Source organism: Mus caroli, unplaced genomic scaffold (genome assembly GCF_978045245.1).
Source record: "Mus caroli unplaced genomic scaffold, Mus_caroli_1 scaffold_16, whole genome shotgun sequence".
Taxonomy (NCBI): Eukaryota; Metazoa; Chordata; class Mammalia; order Rodentia; family Muridae; genus Mus; species Mus caroli.
This window is the reverse complement of record NW_028227271.1, coordinates 4773596-4789498: the sequence shown is the minus strand read 5'-3', so window position 1 is coordinate 4789498 and position 15903 is coordinate 4773596. Positions and strand designations below refer to the sequence as shown.

The 15903-nt window shown below is 50.3% G+C and overlaps 1 protein-coding gene across 3 annotated transcripts in view; it reads right to left on the bottom strand.

Moving 5' to 3' along the window:
- Window positions 1–15903, bottom strand: part of Fmnl3 (formin like 3) — a 53318-nt gene that overhangs the window by 12963 nt on the left and 24452 nt on the right. For all 3 annotated transcript variants that reach the window (XM_029469640.2, XM_029469639.2, XM_021182736.3), the window contains exons 2-5: window positions 7164–7247; window positions 5379–5459; window positions 4560–4636; window positions 1734–1817 (exon numbers count right to left, since the gene is read on the bottom strand). In XM_029469640.2, the coding sequence (XP_029325500.1) occupies window positions 1734–1817; window positions 4560–4636; window positions 5379–5459; window positions 7164–7247 (326 nt within the window). The remainder of the gene's footprint in view (window positions 1–1733; window positions 1818–4559; window positions 4637–5378; window positions 5460–7163; window positions 7248–15903) is intronic.

Sequence of the window (15903 nt, the reverse complement as noted above, 5' to 3'; positions counted from 1 at the left end):
GCAGCAGTGTCCAGAGCAAAGAGGTCAGCTGACATCACACAACACTCGGGGCCTTCTCTTACATCCCCAGCCCCCATCTCACTGGCCCCTCCTGCCCTGTACCCCAGCCTCTAAGAACTGGGGCATATCTCCCAAAGGCTTTTCCCCCTAGGACATTTTGCCCACTGTGAACGCCCAGTGTCAAAAGGCTGGGGCTTTCTGGAACAAAGGGTACCCACAGAGGAGAGGCTGCCAGGGTCAGGAGGTGTCCTGACAGGTGACATGTAACAGGGTGACCCAGCCATGGACCACCCCTTTCCTCTCGAGCCGTTCCAAAACACTGTCTCTTGTTCCCTGGACTCTACTTTCAAAGGCACTGACTGCCCTGGACACAAAGTGTCGTCTTGGTTTGGAGCAATGGGATTGTTTGCTGTTTCAAGAAAGACAGGCATATTTGGGGAAATGATCTATATCTTTTTACTATAAAAGTTCTGAACTAAAAATTCACTTAAGCACAACTTCCCCATTTTTTTCTATAAAAAGATTATTTAAAGGGACAGGAGAATGGTGATGTAGGACTTCCACAGAGATGTGGATGGGAAGCAGGTTACTCTTGCTTTAAAGAGAATGACTGGCAAGTGGGATGGGAAGCTAAACCTGGGAGACATTGCTGAGTCCCCTGGAGGAAACGCACTGGACCAAGAAGAGCCACAAGGGCAGGGACAGTGGACAAGCAGACGTCTAGGCAAGGTCCAAGGCTCAAGCCCCGGATTTCTCCAGACTAGGGACTTCCAGTTTGGGACCCATGGGAAGCTGAAAGCAAACCTGGACTGTCCTCCTTAGGCTGACTTGTCTAAAGTGTAAGCCTGCATATGCTGCTAACTTCATTTACTATCACAGTTAGCCTTCTTTCTCTATGTCCAAAGATTAGAGGCAGGCTTATCACCTGGGTGATAACTAACAGCAGAGCAGCCACCAGGGGAGGCTAAAAGGGATACACACCTTCCCATCTAATTTGTTTAGTCAGGAGGACAAAGGTACCTGAGGTTCCACAGATAGTGCACAACACAACTTTGACTCCAAAAGCTCTCATTCACTGCACCTCTCCATGCTTGTTCTCCTGTGCTAACCAACAACTAACTCCCTCCATGTGAAAAGGATGTCTTGAAAATGTTCCCAAATACTTATTCTATCTGTTCAGGTCGAAGGTCACGCTCACTGGCCTTCCTCAACAATAGGCCTGTAGTCACCCTCTCACATCTCAGGGCCCAAGCTGCTTCATGAAGACTCAATGTTGCTGAAATGATGAAACCCTAAGGAGCCTGTCTCTTGAGGATCCAGGCCATTTCCTGGAGGTCCTGTAGCCTGGTACTTGGATCACTTGGCTTCTGACTCCAAGCTCCCTTACCGGACTGTTCTCTTCATGCTCCCTAGAACATGTCTTCTACTCCAGCTAACTTTCCAGTCCTTGCTGATGCCTGCTATTCCCTTGTCTTGCCTGCTCATGTCTGCAGCAACACTTGAGCTATTTCCTCCTGCTCTGGGGATGCCCATGCCCACCTTCTCTGTTGGAATCTCACTCTTCCTTTTTCTTTCCCACCCCACATTTCCCCCATGCTGGAGCCTGACACCTCAGCCTCAGCACATGGCAGGCAATGCTCTGCTGGCTTGCATTCCCAGCCCTCATCCTTCTTCTAAATATGGGGACTGTCTGCTTCCCAGTGAGTCCCCAACCTTTGCCCTGTGGTACTTACATGACAGAACACTGGGCAAAAGACAGGTAATCCACCAGCACGTCCAGGCCTTTGTTCTCATCATTGAGAAACTCCCTCACCCACCTGCAGATACAGCAAACACAGTGGATGTAGTGTGCAAACTGGCTGGTTTGGTGGGGGCTCTGACCCAGCAATCTTAGCCCTCAACAAATTTGCTCTCCTGCATGCTACTGGAACCTACTATCAGGCTGAGAAAATCCTGAAAACCATAACCTATGACAGGTCCATATGTGGCCATGCTGCCAGCCTGGCCTTCCTAGAGGCAGGAGAACACATCACAAATGGGCTTCAGCCAGACGAGATTCTAGCCAGTCTCTCCTCGTGGGCCAGGCTATAACCTCATTATTTCCTGTGTCCCTTTAATCTGATACAATGCTAGGCATGAAGTCCTTTTCCACCGTGTGCTGGAGGAATTGGGGAGGCATCCAGAACATTCACCACTCACAGAGCTGGGCCTGGAAAAGCCTGCAAGTCCCTAGTGCCATAAACCTCAAAGAGAGCCTTACAGGGCCAGAGGGCTCACCGCTGAGTTCAGTTTTGAGAAGCAATGAGCAAAGATGGTTGTGAGAGTTCTGTGTTCAGCTGGAGTGGGTCCGGCAGAACCAAAAAAGCTTAGGGAACATACACGCTCCAGTCATGGCTCTCCCAGGAAGATGGCAATGTGGGAAGGTAGACAGGTGAGCAGACAGGAGGACAGTGACCTGGGGCATTTTTGCTTTCCCTTTGGCCTATGCTAACTCTGGAATAAAAGTGAAGAGCAAACTCCCTTAGAATTGGTGGGGGGTTGTGACAGGTCTGTTTCAGTGCAGAGACAAAAACCCCTCAGGATGGAAGCCTTGTCCTCCTGAGTACTCTAGTCCCCCTGAAATGTCCATGGAACTACATAGTCCAGCTGTGTCCAAACTGCCCTGCAGGGCTGTGTCTACCCCACAGCTGGAACACCAGCTCCATCCTGGCTAGCCACACCCGCAGCTGAGAGGCTGGCGCTAGAGCACCAGGCTTGGCTGATTTGCCAGCAAAGCTCCAGCTGAAGCTGACACTGAGCTGCCTCAAGTTAGCTTCCTCTCTGGGGCCGACAGGCCTCCCATTTCCTGTCTGTCTGCTCTCCAGCTCCCCACCCCCTTCTCATTTCCTGTCTGAGTCTACACTGCTATTTTAGGGATCCTGACACTTTGAGGGGAGGTTAAAGGGCACTTTGACAAGGCAGAAAACCAATACAAACCACAAGAGCCAGAGGGCCCTGGAATCTACTCAGGCAGCCTCCCCCAGAGCAAGAGACCCCATACACCGCGGGCACTCACTCCCGCAGGACCCCGACTCACTTGGTCCTGGCCTCCTTCCACCCCTGACAAGCTTCCTAAAGAGAAGGAGCCTGTCTCCTCATAGAACTACCCAGAGAAGCCTCAGATTAGATGGCACAGGCTTAACTCTTCCCTGGGAACCAAGGGCTGGGTCTAGACCTCAAACTTGTGAGCCAATGCCAAGAAGCCCTGAGGCCTGGGAACTGTGCTAACCACAGGGGACTGTTTCTTTGTGCTCCTCTGCTAAGGAGAGCAGACCCCCATCCTCACACCAGTTATAGCAGGACTTAGAAAAGAAGGCAAGGCCTGAGAGAGAGGTCCCGTGGGGTGCTCGGGACTGCCACAGTGTCACTCTTAACCACACACAAAGCCTAAGTGATGAACTCTCCCAGTTTTACTTCTGTGAGATTAAGGGTGGGAGTGGGGACAACAGGGTTTGGCCACACCTTTCTTGGTGGCTTTCCATGTCTGGGTCACAGATGACTGTAGTGTGGAAGCCATGCTTTGGCTACCACAGCGCAGCTCCCAACACCAGGAAGGGTCCCTTTCCTGTCCTCTCCTGTGCTGCTTCCCTTCTGAGTGCTGTTGCAGCTGGCTACATACAGATGTCCTCTCCCTCTAAAGGGGTCCAGGCACATCAAGCCTGGGGCAGACACGGAGGCTGCTGCTTGACAAAAGAGGAAAAGCTGGTGATGTCAGTGGCTCTTTCCACCTGACTCTCAGGAAGCTCAGGGACGCAGGCTGGCATCTACCCAGAAACCCACTTCATCCTTCACTGCTCTCACTGAGGCACCCCCACCTGAAGTGCTGCGGTCTTAGTTCACTGTCCCTTCTGTGTGGCCACTCTTTCCAGCTGTTTCTTACTCTTGCTGGAACAGCTTCATAGGACAGAGGCGTTGTACTCTCCCTGAGCCTCAGCATCAGCCCTTAGCTTCCTCAGCAACCCCTGGTTCCCCGCTCAGGCTGAAAGTCTTGCACAGACCCTGGGGCCCACTCAGCGCACTGGCAACCAGAGACAGCCAACGCCTGATCCTGTCTTACATCTCCAGTGCTTTAGGAAGCCTCTTCTGCTCATGTACAAAGATTATTTTCTTTCAAACAAATAAGTAATCTGTATACCAAAAAATCTAACTAGTCACCAATTAGTAACTAATTTCATTGTTCACTATAATACATTCTCACGTCCCAACCTCTGCTGGGCCTCTCTTGGCCCAGCACCAGACCACAGGCAGACTCTGGTCTCAGCTGCTAAGGGAATGTCTTCCAGTCAAAGCCACAGGACCCCAAGAGAGGCCCCAAGCTTGCCAGAAGTAACCAGTCAGCAGCTGGCAGAACGGAAGGGCAGAAGAGCCAGAAATGGCACGTCTAAAGCTCTGTGGAGCCAGATGCTATTCAAGGGACAACCTTGCCTCATGGCAGGAAGGATAAACCAAAAAAGGGGACCCAAACCTGTGTGGGAGGCAATGTCTGGTGTCAGGGAGAGCGGATGACAAACCTGACTTACCCAATGTGATTGGTGCGAAGTGAGATCTCCAGCTCCCGTAGGACTTTAGTGGACTCCTGCACTCTCCTCCTGAACTTCTGTAAACAGGGAGTCTCCCGTCACTTGATGGACATTCCCTGCCAACCATCTTTCTTTTCCTTTCTTTTGTTTCTTTTTTACTAAGACAGGGTTCCTCTGTGTAGCTTTGGCTGTCCTGGAACTCACTCTGTAGACCAGACTGGCCTCAAACTCAGAGACCTCCCTGCCTCTGCCACCTGAGTGCTGGGATGAAAGTCATGCACCACCATGCCTGCCTCCTCTCGATTTTATTTATTTATATTTTTGTATATGAGTGTTTTGCCTGCCTGCATGTCTTTGCATGCACTGCCTAAAGGGGCCAGAAGGCAACACTGGAGCTCTGGGAACTCCAGAGTTGTAAGACACTGTGGACGTTAGGACTGAGGCTGGCTCCTCTGGGAAAACAGCATGGTCTTTTAACTACTGAGTCATCTCTCTAGCCTCCCTCTAAACCCTGTCTGCCTGTCTATGCTTGAGGAGGATGCATTGCAGCATCTTGCTATGTAGCTCGGGTTAGTCTGGAACCCGCAATCCTCTTGCCTCAGTCTTCTAAGTGTATCACAGCCATACACTACCATACCCAGCTATCCAAGTTTACACTATAAATAAAGGAGGCAGAGAAGAAAACACAGGGAGTGCAATTCCAGGCTTCCCTCTAGCTCTGGACAGTCACTTTAGACCTCAAAGCCCAGATATTCATCAAGAATCAATGTCAAGGCAAACAGCCTGAGCCTGAACAGGGCTTTCTGCCTTGGACTTTACCTTCCGTGTTACATTGGGGTCCAAGAAGCTCTGGAGTTTCTGGATATAGGTGTGGGGAGGATTCTTTACTTGAAATCTCTCCTGAAAGGGAAACGCACATGGATGCACACAGAAACACAATGTTCCCAGAGGGTGCTAAGGAGGGAGGATGCTACAGTGCTCAATTTGAGGGAACTCGGCCTCTAGTGGTCCCTTGGCATCATCCAAACCCTAAGTTCCCTTCCTTGACGATCCTTACGCGTCCTAACTGCGGCTGGAGTCTCCTCTTCCGCTCAGTGCTAACACCTAAAGTGCTTTATGTCAGAGGCTATTTTAAGACTCTACCACTTGCTAAGATGCAGGACTACAGAGCTGTGATTAGTACCTAAGGCAAACACGGGATTGGCTGACAGGAAAGCCACAGGGAGGGAGCTTTGCCTCAAAGAATCTAGTTTTTGTGGCTCTAACCTCTGTCGCTTTGGCTCAACTAGTTTTGCTGTGTTGCTGACGCTCAGAGCAAGTACACCCTATCTGCTCTTTGCCCCGGAAATGGAGCCCAGCAACCAAATGACGTTCTCAGCAGGGTGACCTCTCAACACCTTTCCACAGAGAGCACTACTCAGGTCTACCCACTAGGAAACTCAGCGAACCCCTTGGCATTCTGGTCCTCTAAAGGCCTCCACAAAGCAGCGCTCTGAAGAGCTCAGGGGAAGAAACGCATAAAGGGGTCTAGGAGTACGCTAGGAAACAGGACCTAAAAACAAATGAAGGACCCCGAGAAAAACTGAAATGATGTCTCCTAGAAAGGACAGAACTTATCTAGTAGAGAACTTTAGCACTAAGTTCAATGCCGAGCGCAGAGCCTAAGGAACAGGCCTTTTCTGGTGAGAACCTGGACCTCAGGACCTTGCTGCCGGCTCAGGGAAAGCCTAAGTCATGGTAGAAGAAAATAGCTAATAAAGACCGGCACCTGTTTGTCTTGCCCAATCTGGCTGTGGGTTCTTTGAATGACCTTACACCTTATTCAGGGTTTTGTGAGATTGAGGTATTTCAGCATGTGTGGGGCTCCTAATAGGTAATCAGCCCCCCAACATTAGCTATTATGGTTTTGCTCAGAGCCTGAAAAAAAAAGGTTTGTTCATGACAATGCTAAGCAGGTCCTTCCAGACCTACCAAAACATACCGAGCTCTGCAGTCAAAGCCTCGTGACCTGTGACCTTCAAACATGTGCAGACCCAGGCAGCGAGTGTTATAGTATCTTGTTTCTCTTCTTGCTCAGTCCTAAACACTATCCATACAAGGATAGCTGCAGTCCTTGGTTACACTGAGATTTCTGTGGCTGATAGAAGCAGCAGTACAACCCCCCCCGCCCCCCCCTCCCCCCCGCCAACCCCTCACTGTTTGTCATGTCTGGGCCAGAATAAGAGGGTCCTTCAGCAGAGCCTATAGGCCCAGCCACAATCCTGAGCTTGACAAACTTTTGTGGGAAAACTGCTCACCTAGCCCACAGCTGATCCTGCACAAACCACCATGACATCACTGTTCACTGGGCAGCCTCTCATGGGCATACAGGCTACCAGCTATCGCAGCCAGGCAGCCCCTAGAAACCAAGGCAGCCTACACTGTGCCAAATCAAGGCTGGTTCCTGTCAGCACAGCAGTCAACCCTTCGGCTTTACTGTCTTGTCCAGGCAGACACAGACTGCACCTCCTGATCTTGCCAAGCTCATACCAAGCTCATACCTGGTCATGCCAAGCTCATACCAAGCTTATACCTGGTCATACCAAGCTCATGCCAAGCTCATACCTGGTCACAGATCAGATCCCACTTCTTCTCGTTGTCATACTGTCGCAGCAGCCGGGCCTTGTCAGGAGGCAGGTTCATAGAGCTCTGAGGAGAGAATCTGAGTTAACAAACTGAGTGCTCCCACATACCTGCACCTGGAGGGCAGGGGGGGTGTGTGAGCTCCCCTCCCCCCCTTTACAGCTGCCTGCAGCAAAGGCATCATGGAGGGGGGCACTTTTCCTGCCTCCTCACTGTAATTGTCAAGCTTGGCTGAACAATATTTTTCAAAGTAAAGGACATGGAATCATCTAGTGAGTCAAAATTAACCTTATCTGAACTGTGAACTAATAACCAGTGAGGTGGCTCATGAGTGAAGGTGCCCACTGCCCGCTACCGAGTCTGTCCTGGGTTTACGTCCCAGAGCAGAGAAGAACCAAGTCCTGCAAGCTGTCTCCTGACCTCTGAGGACGTCACAGCACAGGTGCCCCACATACCCACACAAAATACTTACAAATGCAAACAAGATTTAAATAGAAGACACCAAGATTCACTCCGAGTAGGAAGCGCAAAGGTGTTACAAAGCCTTCATTAACATTCCACATGTCCGTCATATACACATAGGTCATGCGGTACAAGGTACTACACGTGCCAAGCAGTAGTCTCGCACACCTTTAATCCCAGCACTCAAGAGGCAGAGGCAGGCAGATCTCTGAGTTTGAGGCTAGCCTGGTCTACAGAGTGAGTTCCAGTACAGCCTGGGCTACACAGAGAAACCCTGTCTTGAAAAACAAAACAAAAAGATTCTATATGTAATCTAAGACAAGTCAAACTGACAAAAGTCACACTATAAAAGATACTTTTTTTAAAAAGTGTTTTTTTAAACTATTTTAAAGTGTGTGTGTGTGTGCGCGCGCGTGCGTGCATGCTGGGGGCTTCACTTCAGAGTCCTGAAAAGGGCACCAGGTCCTCTGGAGCTGCAGCTGTAGGCAGCGATTCTGAGCTGCCTGAGGGAGGTGCTTGGGTTGTCTGCAAGAGCAGCACCCACTCCATCTCTCCAGCACCAAAGGTGCTTCTTAGCAGAAGACAGATCAGAGCTTTGAGAGCCACTTCCAGTCTGCTTTTCTGCCATAGCCTGTGAAGCAGGAATCTTGAACAAATGCAAGTGAATAAAGTTACTCTTGCAAACAGAACCACTCACATACTTTTAAAAAATATCTACGAAACTTTAGAACTTTAAAAAGCAGTATCAACTTACTTGCTACTAATTACAAACTCTTGCCCTTCCATGTAACCATTACAGGGCTATCCAGACCCCTTGGGGCACCTAGTATACAATGCTGAAGGCTAGGCCCTGCATCACTTTATTTTGCTCATTACTGTGTACTGAATTAATATGCAGCACAGTACAAGGAAGGTCTACAGTCTGCCTGGACAAGGTATAAACCTCCCCGCCTGTGTCCCCTGCAGCTGTGCCCACCCCCTTCTCTCTTCAGTCAGACGGTCAATGCTGTCAGTCATGGCTGCCTTTGTTCTAGGTCATAACTTTGCTTCTGGTAGTCTGACACTTCAATCAGATTCCAGCACCTGCACACCCTACTTTAAACGAGATGTCCCATCTGAGGTGCCTCTGGAATGCCTTCTTCTCACCTCTCCCTGCTACTCAGAGAACCCAGCTTTCATTCCCTGGTAACCCAAACCTAACTGCTGGCTTCACCCCTGTCCAGCCCATGGATCCTCATCCTTACAGAAATGCTGTATTCAGGATCTCTGAGGTCGAAACAGTCCTGGAGACAGGGGTTCTACTTAAGGGGCCAACAGTAAAATCCTTAAGTATTACTTACTTCTGTCACAATCTATTCATCATGCACTGATGGCACACACACGCCATTATGCCATCTGTACACTCATCTTACCCCGAGGACTCAGTCTATGTTGAGTCTCCTCCTCTAACACATTTATAGACAGAAGTTGATGCTGAGCTGATGGTTATCAGGCCCTGGGAGCAGAGGGCTCATGTCCTGGCTGAAAACAGTCCTTAAGGTTCAATCACAGGAAGCAGTCTTCAACAGACTCCAGGTAGCATGTACAAAGAATGAACTTAGGACAAGAATGGCCAGAGGAGGGAAGGACAGATAACCTCATCCCAACAGTGATAAACTTTCCCAGGTTTCTGTCTGCTGCCGAGGAGTCGGGCTGCAGCTTCCCCACAGCTGGGCAAACACCCCCATCCCTCTGGAGCGGCTGCTTTGCTGGTGGCCTATGTGTCTGTGTGGATCATAGAACAAACAGAGACACAAAGGTCAAAGGCGGATCCAGAACTGCCTCTGCCTACCCAGCTGGGGGACAGGCTGCTACCAGCTGAACCTAAAACTCAGCAAAGAGTCTCTAGGGGCAGCCCTGGCTCTACTCATCCTGAGCATAGCACTGTCATCTAACGACACTGCTTCCAAGCCTCAGCCAGGAAAAGAATTTCCTATTTTTTCCTGTGGAAGAAAAATGCTAGTTGTGCTGGCTTTTATTTTTCTCTTTTTTGGGGGAGTGGGGGTGGGAAGTGTAGGGGTTCAAAACAGGGTGTTTTTGTGTAGCCCTCACTGCCCTGGAACTTACTCTGTAGACCAGAATAGCCTTGAACTTAGAGATCTGCCTGCCTTTGCCTCCTGAGTGCTAGGATTGAAGGTGTGCACCGCTGCCTGCCTTTTTTTTTTTTTTTTAAACACAAGCTAGAGTCATTTGAGAAGAGAACCCACCTCTCTTTGAGGAAATGTCCCCACTCAGACTGCCCTGTGAGCAAACCTGTGGAGCATTTTTCTTAATGACTGACGCAGGTGGGTCTCTCCCCTGATGGCCACCCTTGGACAGATGGTCCTGGGTATCACAATAAAGCAGGCTGAGCAAGGTTCAAGGAGCAAGTCAAAAGGCAGCATTTCTCCATGACCTCTGTAGCAGTTCCTGTAAAAGTATTTTTTATTCTCTGGACAGAGTGTTGTTTCTGAAGCTTACGGCCTCTGTCTGCTAACCTAGTCCTGGAAGCTTCTAGCCTCCATACAATCAAATCTAGGCCTAGAATATTTTTCAGCCTCTGAGACTTACCACTGAATTAGCTCACCCTTTCTTGTTCTTTCTAAACTCTGGCTGGCTGGTTCAACTCAGCTGTTATGAGTCAAACTCCTCTCCAGGCTGACTGACTCAATCTGGCTTCTGTCAGTTTCTCCTAAATTGCTCTGCTTGGCTTCCAACTAACTCTAGCAATCTGTTCTGATCTTCTGCCTCCTCCTGTCTTCACCTGTGTCTAGCTTGTTCCGTGTAACCTGCCTCTGCACAGCACTCCCAGGTGACTGTCCCCCTCTCTCTCTGCACCGCCCCTCAAATAGCTTCCCTTGCCTCTCTCTTGAGAGTTGGGCAGATCCTGTAGTGTGACTTGTCACTTTGTCTGCCACTAGATTAGACATCACTTTCAAACACGGGTGTTTCCTTCTACAGACTAACTTTACCCTCACTGTTTGGGAGTAGGGTGTGTGCTACAGTCATGTCTGTGTTCCAGACAGAGGGCTCCTGCCCTGGCTCCCTGTGATGACGTACTGTGAAGTGGAAGTGAAATGGTCTCTCCCCTCAAGCTGTGTTTGGTCATGGTGTTTCGTCACAGCAATGGAAACCTCAGACCTTGCCACAGAGCAGGATAGGCTGCTGCTGCTCTAACAGACATCACATCCTATCTACAATGACTTCCTCTTTTGGCCAACCACTGTGGGCTGCAGTGGCTTCACATCTCCCTGCAGGTGTGCTGGTGAGAAAATGCTTGGGTCTCTCCAGGCTTCAAGGTTGAGCAGTCACCACCACCCCCTCCCTCTGGGACTCCTATCTTAAAAACACAGATGATTCATCAAGGACCCTCAGAGAAGATAGGCCCCTGCCCCGTGGAGATAGGTGGCAAAGCATGAAGCAGCCCTAGCCAGAGGCCCACGTCCTGTCTGGAGCTTCTGCGGCTTTTCTGGACAATGGCCCCAGCTTTGTCCGGGCTGAAAAGTGTAATGGGAAGAAGATGGATAAAGGAGAACCTGCAACCTCCGGCATTCTCACAGAGCAAAGCACTAACTGGCAGGCGGGAGGCACTAAGGCAGAGGACCAGGTGGTTCTCTTCCTGCCAGACAAGAGCACTGAGACCCATGTCTCCACATGGTAATGTGTATAAATCTGCCCAATGTCCAGAGGGAACCAACTTCCTGGCTCCCAGAGACATCCAGGGGTTAACCTGGGCAGGGCTCTAGACTCAGTCAGAAGCTTGATCACCAGCATTTTCTTTCAGTGGTTCCTTGGAGACTGGACTCTCAGAGGCAAGAGCTAAGGTCTTGCTAAGTCAGGTGTTGCTGAATAGAAAGACAGCAGAGGGCACCAGCTGTGGGGCCAGGGTGCCCAAGATCCACTTGGGCATGTCAAAGCTATCCAGCCCCACTGAACTCACTCATCACGCTGATCTCATCATCTCACAGGGCTTTTTGAGCATCAGATGATGGGCGTAATTTACGCCTGCACACATCTGGAATATGATGAGCACTGGCAAAGTCCACTCTCCGAGAAAGCCTGTGTGGTAGTCAGCATCCACAGGCCTACCCACTTGCTTCTGGGTTGTCTGTTCCTATTTGTCCTTCAGCAACTGCTTTTCAGCACTGAACTACAGCGTAATCCTTGAACCCCCTTTTTAATCTTTCTCTGATTTCCTCTAAGACTAGGAACAATGTAAACATCGCCACCTTTGGGGGAGGGGATGGTAATCTGGAAGTCAGAGTAACCAGCAAGATGCTGCATATCAAAGGGTGACAATGGAAGAAGCTGAGAGGCGAGGCTCTGATGCTTCTCCGGCAAAGCTGCTTGCTCTCCTGGCTCCCCACGAGGGGGGCTATGTAAATAAGTGGTCCCAGTCCTCCACAAGGTCTCCTTACTGCCCCTGACCCCACCCCTGTCCACCTCAGAGAAGCTGGGAAGGAGGAGGGGTTCTGCTGAGGTTCCAGTCCCCTGTCTGCCTTGCACCCCCAAGTCCATTTAGCCCTCCCTTGTTTCTCTCCCACTGCAAGAAAAGGGAAATGCCATGTGCCTGACGTTTCCTAAAAGCTGTGTGCCCACTTTGGACTCACCACTACTCTGCCAGTCTTTGTAAGCCAAGCCTGGGGGAAACCCAACATACAGAAAATAGGAAGCACCCATAATTCTCTGCTTCATTGCCTCTCCTGGTCCTAGCAGATCGTGACAGATCTAGCAACGGACACAAAAATGGTGTAGTTCCTAGAGAGACACTGGAAGCATCAGAAACCTCACTTGGAAAAGAGCATTGGGGACAGCTACAAATGGTATTTACTCTTAGCAATAACAGAGTCAGTGATCTTAACGTCTTCTCTTGCAGAGCCACATAGTTTTCTAAGCTGGACACTCCAGGCCCTATGCTTGGCTATGGGGTGGAGATTCCTGGATAGCTGAGTCTGGAGCTTCCGTGTAGGAACCCCAAGTGCTTTCCTGGGTACCATGTGCTACTCAACATGCTGCTGTGCCCCTAGATGCAGGAGTCACCAAGGCCTCCCTGGCATATGTCCATGAACACGGTAGACAGATGAGCAGAGGTGGGACATGGTGAAGCAGCAGAAGCTTGGAAGCTGAGGAGTTTGCTGCAGGAGGACCTGACAGTGCTCCCAGCCTATACGCCTAATGGGATCCCCATCTCACCAACTAAGTCGTCCCCAATGCCAGTGGCAAAGCTGGCAAGACAAGGCATGAAGGCCCATGGCCAGGCATCAGTAGGGCAGTGTTTGGAACAGCCCAGCCAGCCTTCATCGTGGCCCCATTGGTAGGCAATGGGCACAGCTGTGGCGGGCTGGGCACAGCTACCAAAGGATGAGAGCTCAAAAGGTAGGAGGCATCAGCCTCTTGGCGGCCACAGCCAGCCCTGCTGCAGTAGCAGCTCCCAGACAATGAGAGCTATTTTCAGCCAGTCCTTTAACACAAGCCAGCTGGCCAGTGTGCTGGGCAGGAGTCCTCCTCCACCCAGCCCAGACAGCGGCTGCCTGGCCAGCCCCACCCGATCCATGCTGCTGCCACCTCTGCATTACTGTTTATCTCACTGTTTCAGCACAGCCCCTCCCAACACCCCCAAAACTGCAATCCCATCAAAAGGAAACAAATCAGAGCTCCATCAAAGGTCCAAGAGCTAAGAGTAGAAAATCCAGACATAGGAAACACAGCAGCCCCTTCAAACACCCACACTTTTCCCCAAGCCCATGACTGGCTGGGGCAGTGCAGGGGTGGAGATGAAACCCATGGATAGGCAGACTCACTGTGGCTCTCACTGACCCAGAATCCAGTCTTCTCTGCCAAGCCTGGGAAACGGAGCACAGTTTTGCTCCTCGTGCCCACTTCCTCTCCCCTTCCAGCAGGGGCTCAGAGAATGAGCTGGAGTCAGGGACAAGAGATTCTGGACAAGAGCTGCACTACTCCAGCAAGAGAATCATAGGAGGGGCCAAGGGCAGACACTCAAAGCACAGAGAGCTAGCTAGCTCCCTGAGGGTGTGATGGAGTGGGGTAAACATCCAGCCAGCCCCCTGGCCAGCAGTATTCTAAAGCAGGAGGCAGGGAGGGCAACAGCCACCTCCCTGGACCCTGAGACTCCAGCCCTTTTCTGCCAAGTTTCATAAGCTCACAGTACCCAACCCCCATTCCATTTCTTCACTCCCTTGAAGAGGGATCTACGCACAGGGGTACATGCAGAGCGCAGAGCTCTCTGACACAGTCTTCTCGAGGCCTGAGAGCTACTATTAGACGTAAAGGGAGGTTGCTGGGGCTCCTAATGGCATCAGAAAAGTGGGTGTGCTTTTCTGTGACTTAAGCATCTGCAGTGACTTAAGTCTGCCTTTCTGGATTTGTTTTAATTGAAGCCATCATCTTGGGGACAGGCTGCCAGCACAGAGCTATGTCTGGAGAACGTGCTCCTGTGGTCACTGATGACTCTATAACCAGAAGTGACTTGCCGAGTAGTTATGGGCCAAGTCCCTAAGCAGCCTGGAGGAAAAAGAAATGGATTCGCCAGATGTCTCCAGCTGAGCTCTGCAATTCACACCAGGCAAATCAGACAGAGAAAGGTCCTAGAAGGCCAGTGTCACCCAAACAAAGAGATGACTTTTTCCAACAATTCTATCACCCCCAGGCCTCTTTGTCACCTTGGAGGATTCCCTTATTGGATGCTGAGAGGACAAAGGAAAGTGACCAGTCCCCAGTACCAAGAAAGCCCCAGGCTCTACTACTCTCTGCCTACTACTGCTCTACACCTTCCTCAGGTAACTTCTACAGCTAGCCTGTAGCCCACAGTTGAGGACGCCCTTCTGCCCAGCAGTTGAGGAATACCCAACTTCAGACAAAACTGCTGATGTCATTTTCCAACTGAGCCACTGGCCCTAGCTAAGAAACCACCACCACAGCAACCTGATCCACCGTTGGCTCCTCAGCCCGTCCTCGTGGTTAGCCAGACCCACACACTCCCCAGTTACGGAGAATGGAAACTATTCCAATGCGGGTGACAGGCTTTCCAAGGCCAAGGAGTCTTGGGCACAGCTCGCCACTCTGTCAGCTCACCAGGGTCCTCTCTCTTTCCCTGGGACTCCCAGGCAAGCACAACCCCCAGGCCCTCATCATTTCTAGGGTCACATCCCTCTCTCTCCCCACACCACAGCCACTCTCACTGAGCTGCGTGAGTTTTCTTTACAAAGCCATTCGCCTCCAGCTTCCCTCCCTGCCCTCACTCCACAGATGCCTTCCTACTCACCTCAGCCCTCAGGTGGCACCGCTGCTTCTAACACTTCCTTTCCTCTTCCCAGAGACAGGCATGAAACAGTCAATACCTGACACCCAAGATAAATCCTGATTTTTCTTGAGTCAGAAATACTCTGGCTCCTTATCATTTACAAAATACAAGTCCTTGGCCAGTTGCTCCTCAAATCTTACCTGAGAAGATCTCAAGAGCTAAGCTTCTCCCAGCATCTAAGAACAGCTATTCCTTTTGGCTTTCAAGGAACAAGCTATTTCTCAGCTCCAGGATTTGCCTGTGACCAACTTCTTTGGTCTTCTAAATCCCTCCTACCCATTATTACCTGTTTCAAAATTCAAAGTGGTCACAAATCACACTCCCAAATAATTACATGTAAAATTGACCCAGTAAAGGCCTCATTGCTATCCCCCAACTTCTCATCCTCCTCAGCAATGTTATCTTCCCATGTGCTTAGCTTTTTCTCTGTCACTTAGGTATGGCTACATGACCATGGGGAATGTAAACAGTCGTGTACAAAGTCCCTGAGAAGAAGCATTGAAGAGATGAAGCAGACACTCCTTTCTCTGTCCTGTTAAACACACAGACAATGGCTGAACTTGAGCAGTGATTTTGAACCAAGAGATGACTTTAAGATTGAAGTCTATACAGTAAAACAAGAGAAAACCCCCTGGGACTAGGGATGCGCTGCTGTGGTAGGGAGCTTGCCCAGCAGGCATGAAGCTCTAGATACAAACCCTAGGACTGAAGAAAGAAAAACTAAAAAGTAGCAACTGCTGTTGTCACTGCCATCAGGCCATGGTGCACACACTTGTAATCCCAGCTACTTGGGACAATGAGGCAGGTGGTTTGTGAATCTAAGGCAGGTCAGGGCAATTCAGCAAGAATATCTTAAAGAAGGAAGATGGGATGGATGGGCTGGGATCAAGGATAGGAAGGATTCTTATTAATGTCATGGGC